Source organism: Heptranchias perlo, chromosome 14 (assembly GCF_035084215.1).
Source record: "Heptranchias perlo isolate sHepPer1 chromosome 14, sHepPer1.hap1, whole genome shotgun sequence".
Classification (NCBI taxonomy): Eukaryota; Metazoa; Chordata; class Chondrichthyes; order Hexanchiformes; family Hexanchidae; genus Heptranchias; species Heptranchias perlo.
The window spans coordinates 71,661,643-71,678,560 of record NC_090338.1 but is presented as its reverse complement, the minus strand read 5'-3'; the positions used below and the strand labels follow the sequence as shown (position 1 = coordinate 71,678,560).

Below are 16,918 nucleotides of genomic sequence, written 5' to 3'. Positions count from 1 at the left end.
CTTTAGAGTGGGCATCAGTGAATTTGTCCAGTTGTTTTAGTGCCAATTTAGTGGTAAATTAAAGGCAGTTTTGTGCCGAGAGTCCATGTCCACTGACTGTTGGATTGAGGCTGCCCAAAGTTAGTTGAAATAGGACATACAACTAGAAGAGAGAGGAGACTTTCATCCTTTCACTGGTGCTAGATTCTAGAAATAAAAGGACAGTATGCTAACTGGTCCTTCATATTTATTTATTTTTTCCAAAAAAATGTTTTTAGGTCTGATCACACCCAATATCACTAGGATCATAATTTGGGATGAGGACTCCAAGAAGCTAAGCTCTTCTATAATCTAGCAGTAATTGTGATTTTATTTATTTTAAAATACTGGGAATTCTAAAGTAAAACTCCCTCTACACTATCCCATCAAACACTTCCTGGGTGGGTACAGCACAGATTAGATACAGAGTAAAGCTCCCTCTACACTGACCCATCAAACACTCCCAGAGCGGCCACAGCACGGGTTAGATACAGAGTAAAACTGCCTCTACATTCACCAATCCCAGCATGGAGCCATGTTCAAAAGGAGATTGGGTTGGAGAACCAGCATTATATAAATAATGCCATAAATAATGCTGCTGGTGAGCATTCCAGTGATCTGTTCAGTTCCTTTCTTGGCAACATATTCTCCAACTCCATTACCCTTTGAGTGACAAAGTTCCATCCAACTTCCCTTTTATTCAACACCCCAGTTTTTAACTTGCCCCTTGATATTTGAATCCTTCACCACACTGAAGACTTTGCCTGAATCTGTTCACAAAGAAGCATATAGATAAGGGTTGCTATTTGCCCCAACTAGTTCATCCTTCCACAGAAACTTACATACCCCTGACCCAAGCATCTTAACTGCCTCTTGAATGATTTGACTTTTTGCCTCCATTATTCTACCTGGAATTTTATCACAATCTTAAAAACTTCAATTACAAAACAAACCCAGCTTCTTTAACCTTTCGTCATTGCTTGAATAAATTCCTGAATTATCTTCATTGCCACCTCTGTACCTTTTCAAGGCAATAATAATTAGGTGATTACTGTTAGTTTAAATGGTTCAATGGTCTCGCCAGTGTTTCAGTGCAATGTTTTAGGGATTGGTAGGGAATTTGCAGGGCTACGGGGAAAGAGCAGGGGTCGGGGACTAATTCAATAGATCTTTCAAAGAGCTGGCACAGGCACAATGGGCCGAATGGCCTCCTTCTGTGCGGTATGATTCTACGGTAGAACAATGCTTCACTCCCCTCTAGTGATGCTTGCTGCATTTGACTCTTCGGTCAGGCCAGCCCGGGATTGTATGAAATAGAAACAAACCATTTCCAACGATTGAGGGAGAATGAGGGGCCGTGTCAAGATGCATTGTGGCACCTGCCTCTCAGTTTAATAGTGGCTTAAACAGAGGGTTTAGAGCGGGTCAGTGGATTTTGTGAATTGCAAGGGCTTGGTAAAGAAAGAGTGGCGAACTGAATGAGATTTTTGTTTAATGTTAAAGGTTAAGTTATAATTTTTAATGTTCCTTTTGAGGCCAAGGAGGCAGATTAACATTAGTTGAGATACAGGTAGCCCAGCACGTTGGTCACTGGCGCACTCATTCCTCTCATTATAAATGGGAATCCCCGACATTGCACAGCAACACCGAGAAAAGCAGCAGAAGTGCACAAGACTGACACCACGAAAACCAGCAGGCTCACTGGCTCCATAGAGAACCGCGTTGCTCCAATCACTGACTCATGGTGCACCCTGTTAACGTATTTCAGAGAGGTATGGATGCACTGTGTCACAGAGCCGTGGAGAGTGTCTATGATTCTCCAAAAGGAATTCCTTAATCAGAGTTTTGTGGTAGGTGCCAGGGAGGGAGCATCAACATTTAAGAAGCTTGACATCATCCACAACACAGCAGTTCGCTGATAGGCACCTATGCCGTCAGCCTTCATATCCATCTTTCCATTGCCGGTGCACTGTGGCTACAGCGTGTATGATGTACAGGATGCAATGCAGCAATTCGCCAAGCTTACTTCAACAACACCTCCCAAACCTGTCACCTCTACCACCAAGAAGGACGAGTAGCAATGCTGTGGGAACACAATTGCCTCCAAGTTCCTCTCCAAATCACACACCATCCTGACTTGGACATACATCGCTGTTCCTTCATTATCACTGGATCAATATCCTGGAATCCCCTACCTAACACCATCATAGAAGCACCATCACCACATGGACTGCAGCAGTTCAAGGAGAAGGCCCACACCATCTTCTTAGGGTAACTAGGGATGGGCAATAAATGATGGCCTTACCAGTGACTTCCATATCCTTGGAATAAATAAATAACCAACTGTGTAACATCATAAATTAATTGTACTGGTTAATCTTTCCAACCTGCGGATGCTCTTTTTTTAATCCCTGGATTCTCAATGGACGAACAGCTAATCCAGGTATAAAGTTATACTGCCTCGTTCCCATTGACTGGTGTGATAAAGAAGGTTTGATCCCAAGTGTGTGCATTTGACGGCAGATTTGTGACGTTTAGCAGGATTCAACATTTCCAGTAATCAGCTTTGCACACAGGCTGTGTCATTCCCGTGGTGCCATATTATAAATACATTCCTGTGCTGTGTAGCAAGGCTCTGTGTCCACAATCTTATCGCCACTTGTACCTGGTAAAAACGTCCACAAAGGTAACACAGCACATGCAAAGCATAAATTCAGAAACACGTGTAAAGATTTCTTTGAAGACCTTCTGTAGGTATAGGTACAAAATAGAAAATTGACAGGCATTGGTGGTAGCTTCTTGCTGTCATGTTTGTGCTCGTACACATGGTTTGCAGGAGATTTAAATCTGTCAAGTCACAGGATTTTAGCCTTGCTCTTCATCGTTTATCACCTTGACATTGCCATCACCTATGCCATTTTGAAGAAGCTGGTGAAGATCGATGCAGTACGATTCATGCTGCAGAACCACACTGTGAGTACCTTGTATTCGGCTGAGAACAGTTGTATTTAAAACACTTTTCCAGCCAGTTACAGTATATTCGCATGGGCCTTATTTAAGTGGATTTCACACCTGCCATTTTGTCATGAAAGTTGAGCTATCACAAATGTTTCAGTCACATTTATCATGAATGACAAAGGTGTGAAATTAAAACCAGGCAAATTATTTGCTCCCCTCGTTTTTATGAAACTTGAGTTCAGCTGTCACATTTTGAAAGCTAACGGTTTAACCCAGCTCCTCGAAGAGCCTAGTGGATAAAGGCACTGCAGTATAGACCAGATGGTCATGGTTCAGCTGTGGTTTGTACAGAGTTACATGGCCTTAGCCAGTTTGAGGATTGGGATGCGACAATTGGCTTCAGTGTCCCTGGGTTTAGAGAGGGAACAAAATCAACCTGGGTTCCAGGTTCCTAGTGACCTCCGCTAGAAGGTGCTCACGTGTGAATGTCAGGTGAGAACTGGACCAGGCTTCACTGTAATGCCATCCAAAGTTGAATAACCTGCCCGACGTTCACTGTCTGGGCATACACATGCAGAATAGCCACTTGCATGAGGTACTAGAGAGCTGCTGGAGCCAACACCTTCAGGAGATAAGGTGTGAAAATTGAAGCCTTCCCCTCGGTATTGAAGTGGGTGTAAATAATGATTCATTGCTTGTTTCTGTGCTTCTGTTTTGGACGGTCAGTGTGAACATTTCCCTTTCTTGGGCATCGATGAACATTTCCGCCTTGGTCAGGCTGTCCTGAGATGTCGCACGACCTTCTATACTGCGCTGACTCGCCTGCTTCTCGTAGACTTGGGTAAGCCGGAAAAGTTCAGCTGTCACATTTTGAAAAGCTAACTATTTATCACAGCTTGCCTCAGGCTTATACATGAAAAGGGTTATTGTTAAAGACTTTTCCTGGGATTCTTTTTTCTTTTTATTAACCCGCCCCCTTCGACTTTTAAAAATATTAAATTTACAAGTATATTGATGAAAATAATATCGTCCTAAAAACTAATGTTCCAATTCCTTTTTGTTTAGAACATATTGAAGTGCAGATTTTGTAATTAAATAAACAGGATTGTGCTAAATTCTGAGCTGCTTATACGATCGCTTGTCAATCATTCGCAGCGTGCATGGGAACATCATGTAATATTTCATGGATCTCAGGGAAAAAACTTGATCAGATTTTTTTCACAAGTGCTTTACAGTATTGTTTTGCCCTCCAATATTCCCCCTTCCCTCCTGAAGCCACTGACTCTCACCTCCCATCACCTTCCAGCGGCCCAACGGTACCTTGTCCATGTGGTCATTCTTCACGTGTGTCCGTAGACAGTGAATGTCAGTAAGCTATTCAACTGGAGAGGGCATCGCCGCCGAGCCCAAAAATTGGCCCCACCTGACAATCACGTGTGTACTGTTATGGCAGGAATACTGGCTGATACTTCCTCCAGCCAGCCCAGTGGCACTAATACCAATTGTAGTGCCCCAACCACTGCTCTGGCTGAGTTCAGACTGCTCAACGTAGACAGCAGTGGAGCCCGTGACCTTCTGATGTGTGTAGTCCAGTACCACATCAGGCTGTGCATTTACAACCTAAGCTACTGGAGAAAGCTCTATGAAACTTTGTTCATATTAGTCCATTGCTCCCCTTACTCATATCCGTGCAGTTAGCAATATGGGGACTGCATACAACATAAGGCTACACATTCAGATTGTAGTCATAAACTCTAGCCAGCGGTAGAAAATGAAAATGAACATGTGGAGGTGGAGGGATCTTCATAGTGGATTCTTCAGGTGGAGAGAGAAAATGTCCCTGAATTGAATCACAGAGGTGCAGAGAGAAAGGGATCAAGTCATGGCTAGCTTAGGAGTGGAATGAAAGGGATCTAGTCATGGATACCATAGGATGTGGAGGAAAAGGGATCCGGTCACAGATAGCACAGGATGTGGAATGAAAGGGATCCAGTGATGGATAACATAGAGCGTGGAATTAAAGGGATCTAGTCATGGATAGCATAGGGTGTGGAGATAAAGGGATCCAGTCACAGATAGTATAGGGTGTGGAATGAAAATGATCCAGTTATGGATAACGTAGAGTGTGGAATTAAAGGGATCCAGTCCCATAGTATAGGGTGTCAAGTAGTGGTTAGGTACAAAAAATAATCAAAAAGGCTAATGGAATGTTAGCCTTTATAACTAGAGAGATAGAATATAAAGGGGAGGGAATTAGGGGTTATGGGGAGCGGGCAGGAAATTGGACATGAAGCTGAGTTCGGATCGGTCAATGCCCTGTGGGTGGCGGAGAGGGCCCAGGGGCTATGTGGCCGGGTCCTGCTCCGACTTCTTGTGTTCTTTAGATTTGTGGTTGGGATCAGATCAGCCATGATCTTATTGAATGGCGGAGCAGGCTCGAGGGGCCGATTGGCCTACTCCTGCTCCAATTTCTTATGTTCTTATGTTCTTATGTAAGTTTTGCTACAGCTGTACAAAGCCCTGGTTAGACCACATCTGGAGTACTGTGTACAGTCTCGGGCACCGCACCTTAGAAAGGATATATTGGCCTTGGAAGGAGTGCAGCGCAGATTCACCAGAATGTTACCAGGGCTCCAAGGGTTAAATTATGAGGAGAGATTATATAAACAAGGCTTGTATTCCCAGGAATTTAGAAGGTTAAAAGGTGACTTAATTCAGGTTTTTAGAATTTTGAAAGGAATTGATCGGGTAGATAGAGAGAAACTTTTTCCGCTGGTGGGGGAGTCTAGGACAAGGGAACAAAACCTTAAAATCAGAGCCAGGCCATTCAGGAGAGAAGTTAGGAAACACTTCTTCACGCAAAGGGTGGTAGAAATGTGGAACTTTCTCCCACAAAATGCAGTAGATGCGCGCTCAATTAATAATTTTAAATCTGAGATTAATAGATATTTGCTAGCCAAGGATATTAAGGGATATGGAGCCAAGGCGGGTGGATGAGTTAGAATACAGATCAGCCATGATCTCATTGAATGGTGGATCAGGCTCGAGGGGCTGAATGGCCTCCTACTGTTCCTATGTTCCTACGTGTGTAATGAAAGGGATCCAGTCATTGATAGCATAGGGTGTGGAGTGAAAGGGATCCTGTCATTGATAGCATTGGTTGTAGAATGAAAGGGATCATGTCATTGATAGCATAGAGTGTGGAGTGAAAGGGATCCTGTCATTGATAGCATGAAGTGAGGAATGAAAGGGATCCAGTCAGTAAAACAAAGGGTGTGGAATGAAAGGGATCCAGTCATTGATAGCATAGTGTGTGGAACAAAAGGGATCCAGTCATTGAGAGCATAGGATGTGGGGTGAAACACATCCTGCCATCAATAGCATAGGATGTGGAATGAAACGGATCCAGTCATGGATATCACAGGGTGTGGCACAAAAGGGTTCCAGTCATGGATAGCATAAGCTGTGGTTCAAAAGAGATCCTGTCACAGATAGCATAGGGTGTGGAATGAAAGGGACCCGATTGTGGATACCATAGGGTGTGGAGGAGAAAGTATCCCATCATGGATAGAATAGGGCATGGAAAGAAAGGGATCCAGTCGTGGATAGCATAAGATGTGGAATGAAAGGGATCCGGTCACAGATATCTTGGCACGTGGAACGGAAGTATCCAGTCATGGATAGCATAGGGTTTGGAATTAAAGGGATCTAGTCATGGATAGCATGGGGTGTAGAGTGAAAGGGATTGAGTCATTGATAGCATAGGGTGTGGAACGAAAGGGACACAGTCGTGGATAGCATATGGTGTGGAGTGAAAGAGATCCATTCGCGGATAACATAAGGTGTGGGGTGAAAGGGACCTTGTCATGGATAACATGGGGTGTGGAGTGAAAGGATCCTGTCATGGACAACATGGGGTGTGGAGTGAAAGGGACCCAGTCATAGGGTAGATGTGGAGTGAAAGGGATCCTGTTATGGATAACATAGGGTGTGGAGTGAAAGGGATCCTGTTATGGATAACATGGAGTTTGGAGTGAAAGGGATCCTGTCATGGAAAACAAGGGGTGTGGAGTGAAAGGGATCCAGTCATAGGGTAGATGTGGAGCGAAAGGGATCCTGTCATGGATAACAGGGTGTGGAGTGAAAGGGATCCAGTCATAGATGGGATAGGTGTGGAGTGAAAGGGATCCTGTTATGGATAACATAGGGTGTGGAGTGAAAGGGATCCAGTCATAGGGTAGATGTGGAGTGAAAGGGATCCTGTTATGGATAACATGGGGTGTGGAGTGAAAGGGATCCTGTTATGGATAACATGGAGTTTGGAGTGAAAGGGGTCCTGTCATGGAAAACAAGGGGTGTGGAGTGAAAGGGATCCAGTCATAGGGTAGATGTGGAGTGAAAGGGATCCTGTCATGGATAACATAGGGTGTGGAGTGAAAGGGATCCAGTCATAGATAGGGTTGATGTGGAGTGAAAGGGATCCTATTATGGATAACATAGGGTGTGGAGTGAAAGGGATCCAGTCAGATAGGATAGGTGTGGAGTGAAAGGAATCCTATTATGTATAACATAGGGTGTGGAGTGAATGGGATCCAGTCATATTGTAGATGTGGAGTGAAAGGGATCCTGTCATGGATAACATAGGGTGTAGCGTGAAAGGGATCCTGTTATGGACAACATAGGGTGTGGAGTGAAAGGGATCCAATTGTAGGATAGGTGTGGAGTGAAAGGGATCCAGTTGTAGGATAGGTGTGGAGTGAAAGGGATCCAGTCGTAGGATAGGTGTGGAGTGAAAGGGATCCTGTGATGGATAACATAGGGTGTGGAGTGAAAGGGATCCAGTCATAGGATAGATGTGGAGTGAAAGGGATCCTGTTATGGATAACATAGGGTGTGGAGTGAAAGGGATCCAGTCATAGGATAGATGTGGAGTGAAAGGGATCCTGTTATGGATAACATAGGGTGTGGAGTGAAAGGGATCCTGTCATGGATAACATGGGGTGTGGAGTGAAAGGGATCCTGTCATAGATAGGATAAGTGTGGAGTGAAAGGGATCCTGTCATAGATAGCATAAGTGTGGAGTGAAAGGGATCCTATTATGGATAACACAGGGTGTGGAGTGAAAGGAATCCAGTCATAGATAGGATAGGTGTGGAGTGAAATGGATCCAGTCATTGATAGCATGAGGTGTGGGGAGAAGGGATCCAGTCACATGATAGCATAGTGTGTGGAATGAAAGGGATCTAGTCATGAATTGCATAGGGTGTTGAATGCAAGGGATCCAGCAACTGATAGCATAGGGTGTGGAACAAAAGAGATCCAGTCATGGATAACACAGGGTGTGGAACAAAAGGGATTCAGTCATGGATAGCATAGGGTATGGAATTAAAGTGATCTAGTCATGGAATGCATAGGGCACAGGGAGAAATGGATCCAGTCATAGATGCCATGGGATTAAGAGAGAAAGGGATCCAGTCATGGAAAGCAAAGAGTGTGTAACAAAAGTGCTTTAATCGTGGATAACATAGGGTGTGGAACCAAAGGGATCCAGTCATGGATAGCATTGGGTGTGGAATGAAAGGAATCCAGTCATCAATAGCATAGGATGTGGGATGAAAGGGATCCGGTCACAGATAGCTTGACGTGTAGAATGGAAGGTTCCAGTCATGGATAGCAGAGGGTGTGGAACAAAAGGAATCCAGTCATGGATAGTAGAGGTTGGAGAGAGAAAGGGATCTGGTCACAAGTAACATAGGGTGTGGAATTAAAGGGAACCTGTCACAGATAGCTTGACATGTAGAATGGAAGGTTCCAGTCATGGATAGCAGAGGGTGTGGAACAAAAGGAATCCAGTCATGGATAGTAGAGGTTGGAGAGAGAAAGGGATCTGGTCACAAGTAACATAGGGTGTGGAATTAAAGGGAACCTGTCACAGCAGAAAACGGAGAGAAAGTAATAGATTGCAGAAGTATGGAGAGAAAAGGATCTAGTAATGGATTGCAGAGGTTTGGAGAGAAAGGGATCCAATAACAGAGGTATTGAGAGAAGGAGGTCAGATAACAAATGTAGAAACTGAGCAATGACCCTACAGGGTCGCTGATCTAACTCCCTGGAGAACACTACAAAACACTAGCCAGGTTAAAAACTAAATTGCTAGGAGTGATAAAAAGAAGAAACATAAATGCTAGAAATCTGAACTAAAAGCTGGAAATACTCAGCAGCTCCATCAGATGATTGGTCTCCAGGTGAAATGTTACTGTGTGTTTTCCTCTCCTTTGTACATTTCCAACACATTCAGTGTAATCAGTAGCAGATGTTTATTTCCCGATCTCTGAAATGCTCTAATCAACTGTCTGTTTCTGTAGCAGTAAGAAATGTGAAAAATGGGCGTTAATTAAAAATAAAATTATTCCTAATGTATTCTGGAGAAAAAAAAATACCAGGAATTGAGTTTAAGACGATAATTCAATCCCCAGATTCTGCTGGCATTTGTAATTGGCATTATCAGAAGTGCTGGATTGAATTACTTCCTTGTAACTCACTGCCAGCTATCTATTATCTTCTTTTTAGTGTACAGTGTACACAGTCATTCATTCTTTGTAACCTTTAGCACAAGATTGGACCAGTGTTACTCCAAGAATTATCTATTGTCCATCTGTCTATCTATTCTATATATAACTAATCGATTGCCATGGTGTTGCACATGGGTGTCAAGACAAGTGTAGTCCTTAGGCTGAGCAGCGTTAGAGGCCTGGGAACAATTGGAGTAGAGTGCACGGAGATAAATAATGTTTTAAATACATTCATTCTTATTTTTATATTGCCTCTGTAAACTTGTCACATTGCAATTATGTCCTCCCACCAGTGATGGCGATCTAGTGCCTCCACTGGGTGGGGGGGGGGGGAAGTGAGGGTATAATTACAGCATGACAAGTTTACACAGCAAATTGCCATTATAAATGTGGACATCAGAATTCCTAATGTGAAAAGTTGACAGGAAGTGTGTGCACATGTAAGATTTTTAATAAGGGGATAGCTATATTGAAAACATGATTTGAAGCTATCACCTTCTACCAACTTGATTAGTCTGAAAAGTCTGCCCCAGCTGAGTCAATCGCTGTCACGTCCTGATTGGACGAAGGGCAGACTTTTGCCGAAGCAAGAGGGTTCTGCACATACACAGCTTGATTGCTGACAGTGGTTTCTCCCACTGGTGCCCCTGGCGCCATATTGTGCAATAGCCTAACATCTAGTCTCGCAACAATATGTTACGGAGCCTTTTCTTTCCAATTTTCAACTGCCAGCCACCCCTTTATCCAGCGTAAACGGGGGCAGGTGGCAGTTGGCAATGGCCCCCAGTGTGACCAGGTGGGGTAGAGTATCAAACACTTTACTTTTTACCTGTGAGCAATGCCGTGGATATCTAGTTCATAAAATAATTTAATATCTATAGTTTGTAATTTTATTGTCCAAAATGGTAAAAACGACATTCTGCTGCTTCCAGCAACTGTAGGAAAATAAGACGCAGCTCTCCGAGTGGCTCAGTCGCCACTGCCTCGTCTGGAGTGAGCCAATAAGAGCAGAAAGTCCCAGGTTCAATCCTAGCTGGGCTAATAGTACAATTGGCCTCAGTTAAAGAGGGCTAGAGATAGGAAAAAAATCAATCCAGGTTCCTGCTTCAAATAGCTACCTAGTGACTCCTGCTGGAAAATGCCTGTGTGTGGAAATCGAGTGAGGACAGGATTGGGCTTATCTTTGATACTTCGCTCTGATTGAAAGCCTGCTGACACTCACTGGCTAGATGGGAGATGGAGGGGAGAGGGAATAAGGTCCTGCAAACTTTTATATGTAGATAAGACTGCCAACCTTTTCAAAACTTAAGAAGCAATAGTGGCCTCTTGTGCATCTCCAATTTCTTTCGCCCCTCCATTGGCGGCGGTGCATCCAGCTGCCGAGGCCCTTAGCTCTGGAATTCTCTCCCTGAACCTCTCCACCTCATTACCTTTCTCCCTCTTCAAGGCGCTCCTTAAAATCTACCTTTTTGATCGAGCTTTTTTGTCACCTATCCTAATACCTCCTTATGTGGCTCAGTGTCAAATTTTATCTGATAACGCTCCTGTGAAGAGCCTTGGGATGTTTTACTACATTAAAGGCACTATATCAATGCAAGTTGTTGTTGTAACTGTAACTTGGAATAACAAATGATTTTGCCAAATATTTGCATGGTTTCCCCTTCCCTCCCACTCCCACAAAAAAAAGCGCTGGGAATGAGTCTAATTGGTAAAGCAGCATTCAGTATGTTAGACAGAAAGTCCTAGCTCCAAGTCTCCGATCTGTGCTGTCAGCTGATTTCAGCTGGGGCAACAATAGCGATGCTATAATTAGTCTCAGACCCTAGGCTAGGGATGGGAAAAATCAGACAGGGTTTCCTGTTCCTTATTGACATCAAGAGATCCCAGCTGGGAAAAACACAAATGGGCACTGGGTGAAGGACAGGGTCAGGCCCTCCACTCACTGCCGAGGCTCACACAAAGAATGGTCACTTGGGGGAGGTAGCACAGGGCTGCTGGCACCTTCAGGATAGGGGATTGGGAGATTACTGGAAAAGAAAGTTACATTTATTTGTGTTACCGTGAATGAAACAATGGTGTAACACTTCAGCTGTGTAATAGACATTAAGCCAGGTTATTCCAGAGCATTTAGTTTAATAAGCTGGAGTCTGCACTGTATGGAAAGTCTTTTCAGTATAGCATTCCCCAAAATCAGGTTCACCTTCCAAGTCACTGTAGACATATTTACTGTTTTGTGAGTTGTTAGGGAAAGTTTTTTTTGTAATTAATCCAATTTCTATATGTAAATGGGTGTAATTAGTGTATTTATTAATATGCTGTGATCAACACAATTAAGCTGTACAAATTTCATTACAATTTTTGAATTCTTTGGGAAGTCTTTTTGTAATTACTGATTTACATATGCAAATGAAAATTAGATTTAATTGCATGATTCATTAATATGTTGTCCTTATAATTGAAAGATTGTAGGGGACTGAGCTGTACAATGGTTTAGATTCTGGCCTTTCACTGCTGGGACCTGGGTTCATATCCGAACCGATTGAATGAGAGTCTCTACCTGCTGAGTGTAAGGATCCTATGTGAAATGATCAATTGTAATTGGCAAATAAATTTCTACATAGATAAGTGTGAGGTGGTGCATTTTGGTAGGAAGAATAAGCGTCTAAATTGAGTAGAGGAGCAAAGGGATCAAGGGGTACAGATACACAAATCACTAGAACACAGGTTAATAAGGCCATAAAAAAGGTTAACCAAGTACTGGGGTTCATTTCTAGAGGAATAGAATTGAAAAGCAGAGAAGTTATGTTAAACTTGTATAGAACCTTGGTTAGACCACACTTGGAGTACTGTAAACAGGTCTGGTCTCCATATTATAAAAAAGATGTAGAGGCACTGGAGAAGGTGCAAAAAAGATTCACAAGAATGATACCAGAACTGAGAAAATATACTTATCCGGAAAGGCTGAACAGGCTTTTTTCTCTTTTCTCTAGAAAAGAGAAGGCTGAGGGGCGACCTAATAGAGGTCTTTAAGATAATGAAAGGGTTTGATAAGGTAGATGTAGAGAAAAAGTTTCCAATAGTGGGGGAGTCAAAAACTGGAGGTCATAAATATAAAATAGTCACTAATAAATCCAATAGGGAATTCAGGAGAAACGTTGTTATCCAACGAGTGGTAAGAATGTGGAACACGTACCACAAGGAGTAGTTGAGGCAAATAGCATAGATGCATTTAAGGGGAAGCTAAATAAGCATATGAGGGAGAAAGGGATAGAAGGATATGCTGATAGGATTAGATGAAGAGGGGTGGGAGGAGCCTCGTGTTGACATAAACGCTAACATAGACCAGTTGGGCTGAATGGCCTGTTTCTGTGCTGTAGAATCGATATAAACCATTTCCTCGTGGTTATGTTGCTGCAGAACAAATCTGTCCTAATTCAGAACTAAATTGGCAATTTCACTCAAGCCATAGGATGAATACTGGAAAGGTAGAGAACATTATAATCACAAAGTGTGGCATTTTGTATATGGCTGCGGGCAAGCTGAGAATATTGTCAATATAAAGAGCCCTTGACTAAGCCCACAGCTACTCTTTGTGCTTCTCTTGGCATTCTCCAAAGGACCCATCAAGGCACCCGTCAATACCTCCTTACGAGCAGAAACCCCAACTGTCCCATCCTCTTCTCTCACTGATTTTCCACCCCCCCCCCCCCCCCCACCAGCACATCCACTGATAACAAACCTTGGCAGCCTCCTTCCCGTCCCACTCACCCCACCAACCATTGCCCCAATGACTCTGCCAGCGGATCAACAATCATTGCACCTCTCCATATTTCCCTCCAGAATCTCTGTTCAATCGCGATCAAGGCCTTATTGTGGATATTGCATTGACACGCCTCCTTCTGTGCTGTATGAGTCTATATCCTCCCTCCTTTTCTCCTTCAGCTTCTGTACTGATTGACTCCCTCTCAGTTCCCTTTGCCCTGTGACCTCTTAATTCACTGCTCTCCTGTCCTCCCTAAACCTCTCCCTCTCCTATCCATATTCACGGCCACCCCCTCGATCATGCCATCTCCTCTAGCCTCTCTTCTCCCATGGCCTCGATCACTAACAAGACAATCTCCGACCACTTCCTTAGATCCCTCACCATCAACAGCCTCATAACCCCCTTCCAACCCCCTTCTGTGTCCACCCCTAGAAAAAATGTTCCCCAAGTCACTTACAACTTTACTTTCAAACACCTAGCTGCTTAGCCTTTAGCCCTCCATTCTCCATGATATTTCTGCAGCCATTGATTTGATCAACCACTCTCTCACCTCCACCTTTGATTCTCTTGACCCCCAAAAAACCTTTAATCTGTCCCACCCTGTTCATTCCCCCTGGTATCGCTCCCAGCTTTGCTCCCTCAAGTCTAAGGAGTGCAGACTTGAACGTATCTGGTACACAACTGGTTTAACCATACATCGCCAGATCTGGCTGGACCACATTAGGCCGCCCTCTACTCTGCTGAAGCAGTCCGCTATTCCAGGATCATTCTGGAGAGCAGAAATTAACGCCTGGCTTATTTTCTTCACTACCAACTATCTCCTTAAACACCTCACCCCTGTCCCAGCCCTCACCTCCAACAAGTGTAAGGAACTCATGGACTTCTTTGTCACTAGGATTGGGGACCATCTCTTTAGCTGTCTTTGCCTCTCTTTTCCCCCCCCCCGCCCCCACCTCCCGCTTGCCCACCAAGCCCAACCTCCCCTCAGGTTCTCCCCGATCTAGCCGATAACCTGCATCTTTCTCTAGATTTTCTTCTATCTCTCCTCATGCCCTCTCAAAGCTCATCTTCTCCATGAGAACCACTTCCTGCTACCTTGACCCCATTCCCCCTAAACTGCTGATCCCCAACTTTCCCTCGTGGTCCCCATGCTTGCTGACATCATAAATTATTGTCTCTACTCAGATTCTGTCCTCCTCTCTTTCAAAACCCCAGTGTCATTAGCCCCTCCTCAAAAACCCACCCTTGACCCCTCTGTCCATCTCCAACCTCTGTTTCCTCTGCAAAGTCCTTGACTGTTGTTGCCTCCCAAATTCATACCCATCATTCCCACAACCCTGTTGAATCAGGTTTCTGCCCCTGCCGCAGCACCGAAACAGCACTAACTAATGTCACAAATGAAATCCTTTGTAACTGTGGTGCATTATCCCTCCTCATGCGCCTTGACTTTTTCTGCAATCTTTGACATGGTCAATCATGCCATCCTCCTTCAACTCCTCTCCCCCATTGTACAGCTCAGTGGGACTGCCCTTGCTTGATTCCACTCTTACCTATCCAATCGTAGCCAGAGCATATCCAGAAATGGCTTCTTTTCCTACCCCTGCATCATTACCTCCAGAATCCCCCAAGCATCTATCCTTGGCCCCCATTGCACATGGCCTCATCTATGTGCAATATCATCCCCAAACACTGGGTTAGCTTCCATTTGTACGCTGACCATATCTAGCTTTACCCATACACTGCCTCTGTGTTCTCAATCTGCTTGTCCAATCTGTGTTCTCAATCTGCTTGTCCAAAACCCAGTCTTGAATAAACCACAATTTCCTCGAGTTAAAGATTGGGAAGATCATATCCTGCACCAAGTGCCGCTCACCCATCTTACCTGTCCTCGCTGACCTTAAAGAATGTGTGCAGGAATTACAGCAATTATTCATTCCTGTCTGGCACAAAAATAAAACAGGAAAGGTGGCTCAACAGTGGCTTACAAAAGGAATTAGGGATAGTATTAATCCAAAGAGGAGACATATAAAATTGCCAGAAAAAGTGGCAAGCCTGAGGATTGGGAGCAGTTCAGAATTCAGCAAAGGAGGACAAAGAGATTGATTAAGAGGGAAAAAATAGAGTATGAGAGTAAACTAGCAGGGAACACAAAAACTGACTGTAAAAGCTTCTATAAATATGTCAAGAGAAAAAGATTAGTGAAGACAAATGTAGGTCCCTTACAGTCAGAAATGGGGGCAATTATAATGGAGAACAAATAAATGGCAGAACAATTAAACACATACTTTGGTTCTGTCTTCACAAAGGAGGACACAAATAACCTGCCAGAAATGTTAGGGAACCAAACGTATAGTGAGAGAGAGGAACTGAAGGAAATCAGTATTAGTAAAAGAATAGTGCTAGGGAAATTAATGGGGCTAAAGGCTGACAAATCCCCAGGGCCTGATAATCTACACCCTAGAGCACTAAAGGAAGTAGTCCTGGAAATAGTGGATGCATTGGTGATCATCTTCCAAAATTCTATAGACTCTGGAACAGTTCCTACAGATTGGAGGGTGGCAAATGTAACCCCACTATTTAAAAAAGGAGGGAGAGAAAAAACAGGGAATAACAGACCAGTTAGCCTAACTTCAGTAGTGGGGAAATGCTAGAGTCTATTATAAAAGATGTGACAACAGAACACTTGGAGGGCATTAACGGGATTGGACAAAGTCAGCATGAGTTTATGAAAGGGAAATCATGCTTAACAAATCTACTGGAGTTTTTTGAGGATGTAACTAGTAGAATAGATAGGGGAGAACCAGTGGATGTGATGTACTTAGATTTTCAGAAGGCTTTTGATAAGGTCCCCACAAGAGGTTAGTGTGCAAAATTAAAGCACGTGGGATTGGGGGGAATATACTGGCATGGATTGAGAATTGGTTGACAGACAGGAAGCAGAGAGTAGGAATAAACGGGTGGTAGGCAGTGACTAGTGGGGTACCGCAGGGATCAGTGCTTGGGTCCCAGCTATTCACAATATATATCAATGATTTGAATAAGGGAACTAAATGTAACATTTCCAAGTTTGCAGATGACACAAAGCTGGGGTGGAATGTGAGCTGTGAGGAGGATGCAAAGAGGCTCCAATGTGATTTAGACAAGTTGGGTGAGTGGGCAAGAACATGGCAGATGCAGTATAACGTGGATAAATGTGAGGTTATCCACTTTGGTTGTAAAAACAGAAAGGCAGATTATTATCTGAATGGTGATAGATTGGGAAAAGGGGAGGTGCAAAGAGACCTGGGTGTCCTTGTACACCAGTCGCTGAAAGCGAGCATTCAGGTGTAGCAAGCAGTTAGGGAGGCGAATGGTATGTTGGCCTTCATTGCAAGAGGATTTGAGTACAGGAGCAGGGATGTCTTACTGCAGTTATACAGGGCCTTGGTGAGACCACATCTGGAGTATTGTGTGCAGTTTTGGTCTCCTTATCTGAGGAAGGATGTCCTTGCCATGGAGGGAATGCAACAAAGGTTTTCCAGACTGATTCCTGGGATGGCAGGACTGACATTTGAGGAGAGATTGGATCGACTAGGCCTATATTCACTAGAGTTTAGAAGAATGAGAG

General features: G+C 43.8%; 1 protein-coding gene across 4 annotated transcripts in view; it reads left to right on the top strand.

Annotated features, from left to right (window-relative positions):
• The window catches only part of LOC137332605 (ran-binding protein 17-like), a 686,121-nt gene that overhangs the window by 399,072 nt on the left and 270,131 nt on the right, over window positions 1–16,918 (top strand). For all 4 annotated transcript variants that reach the window (XM_067996561.1, XM_067996562.1, XM_067996559.1 and 1 more), the window contains 2 exons: window positions 2,928–2,991; window positions 3,703–3,817. In XM_067996561.1, the coding sequence (XP_067852662.1) occupies window positions 2,928–2,991; window positions 3,703–3,817 (179 nt within the window). The remainder of the gene's footprint in view (window positions 1–2,927; window positions 2,992–3,702; window positions 3,818–16,918) is intronic.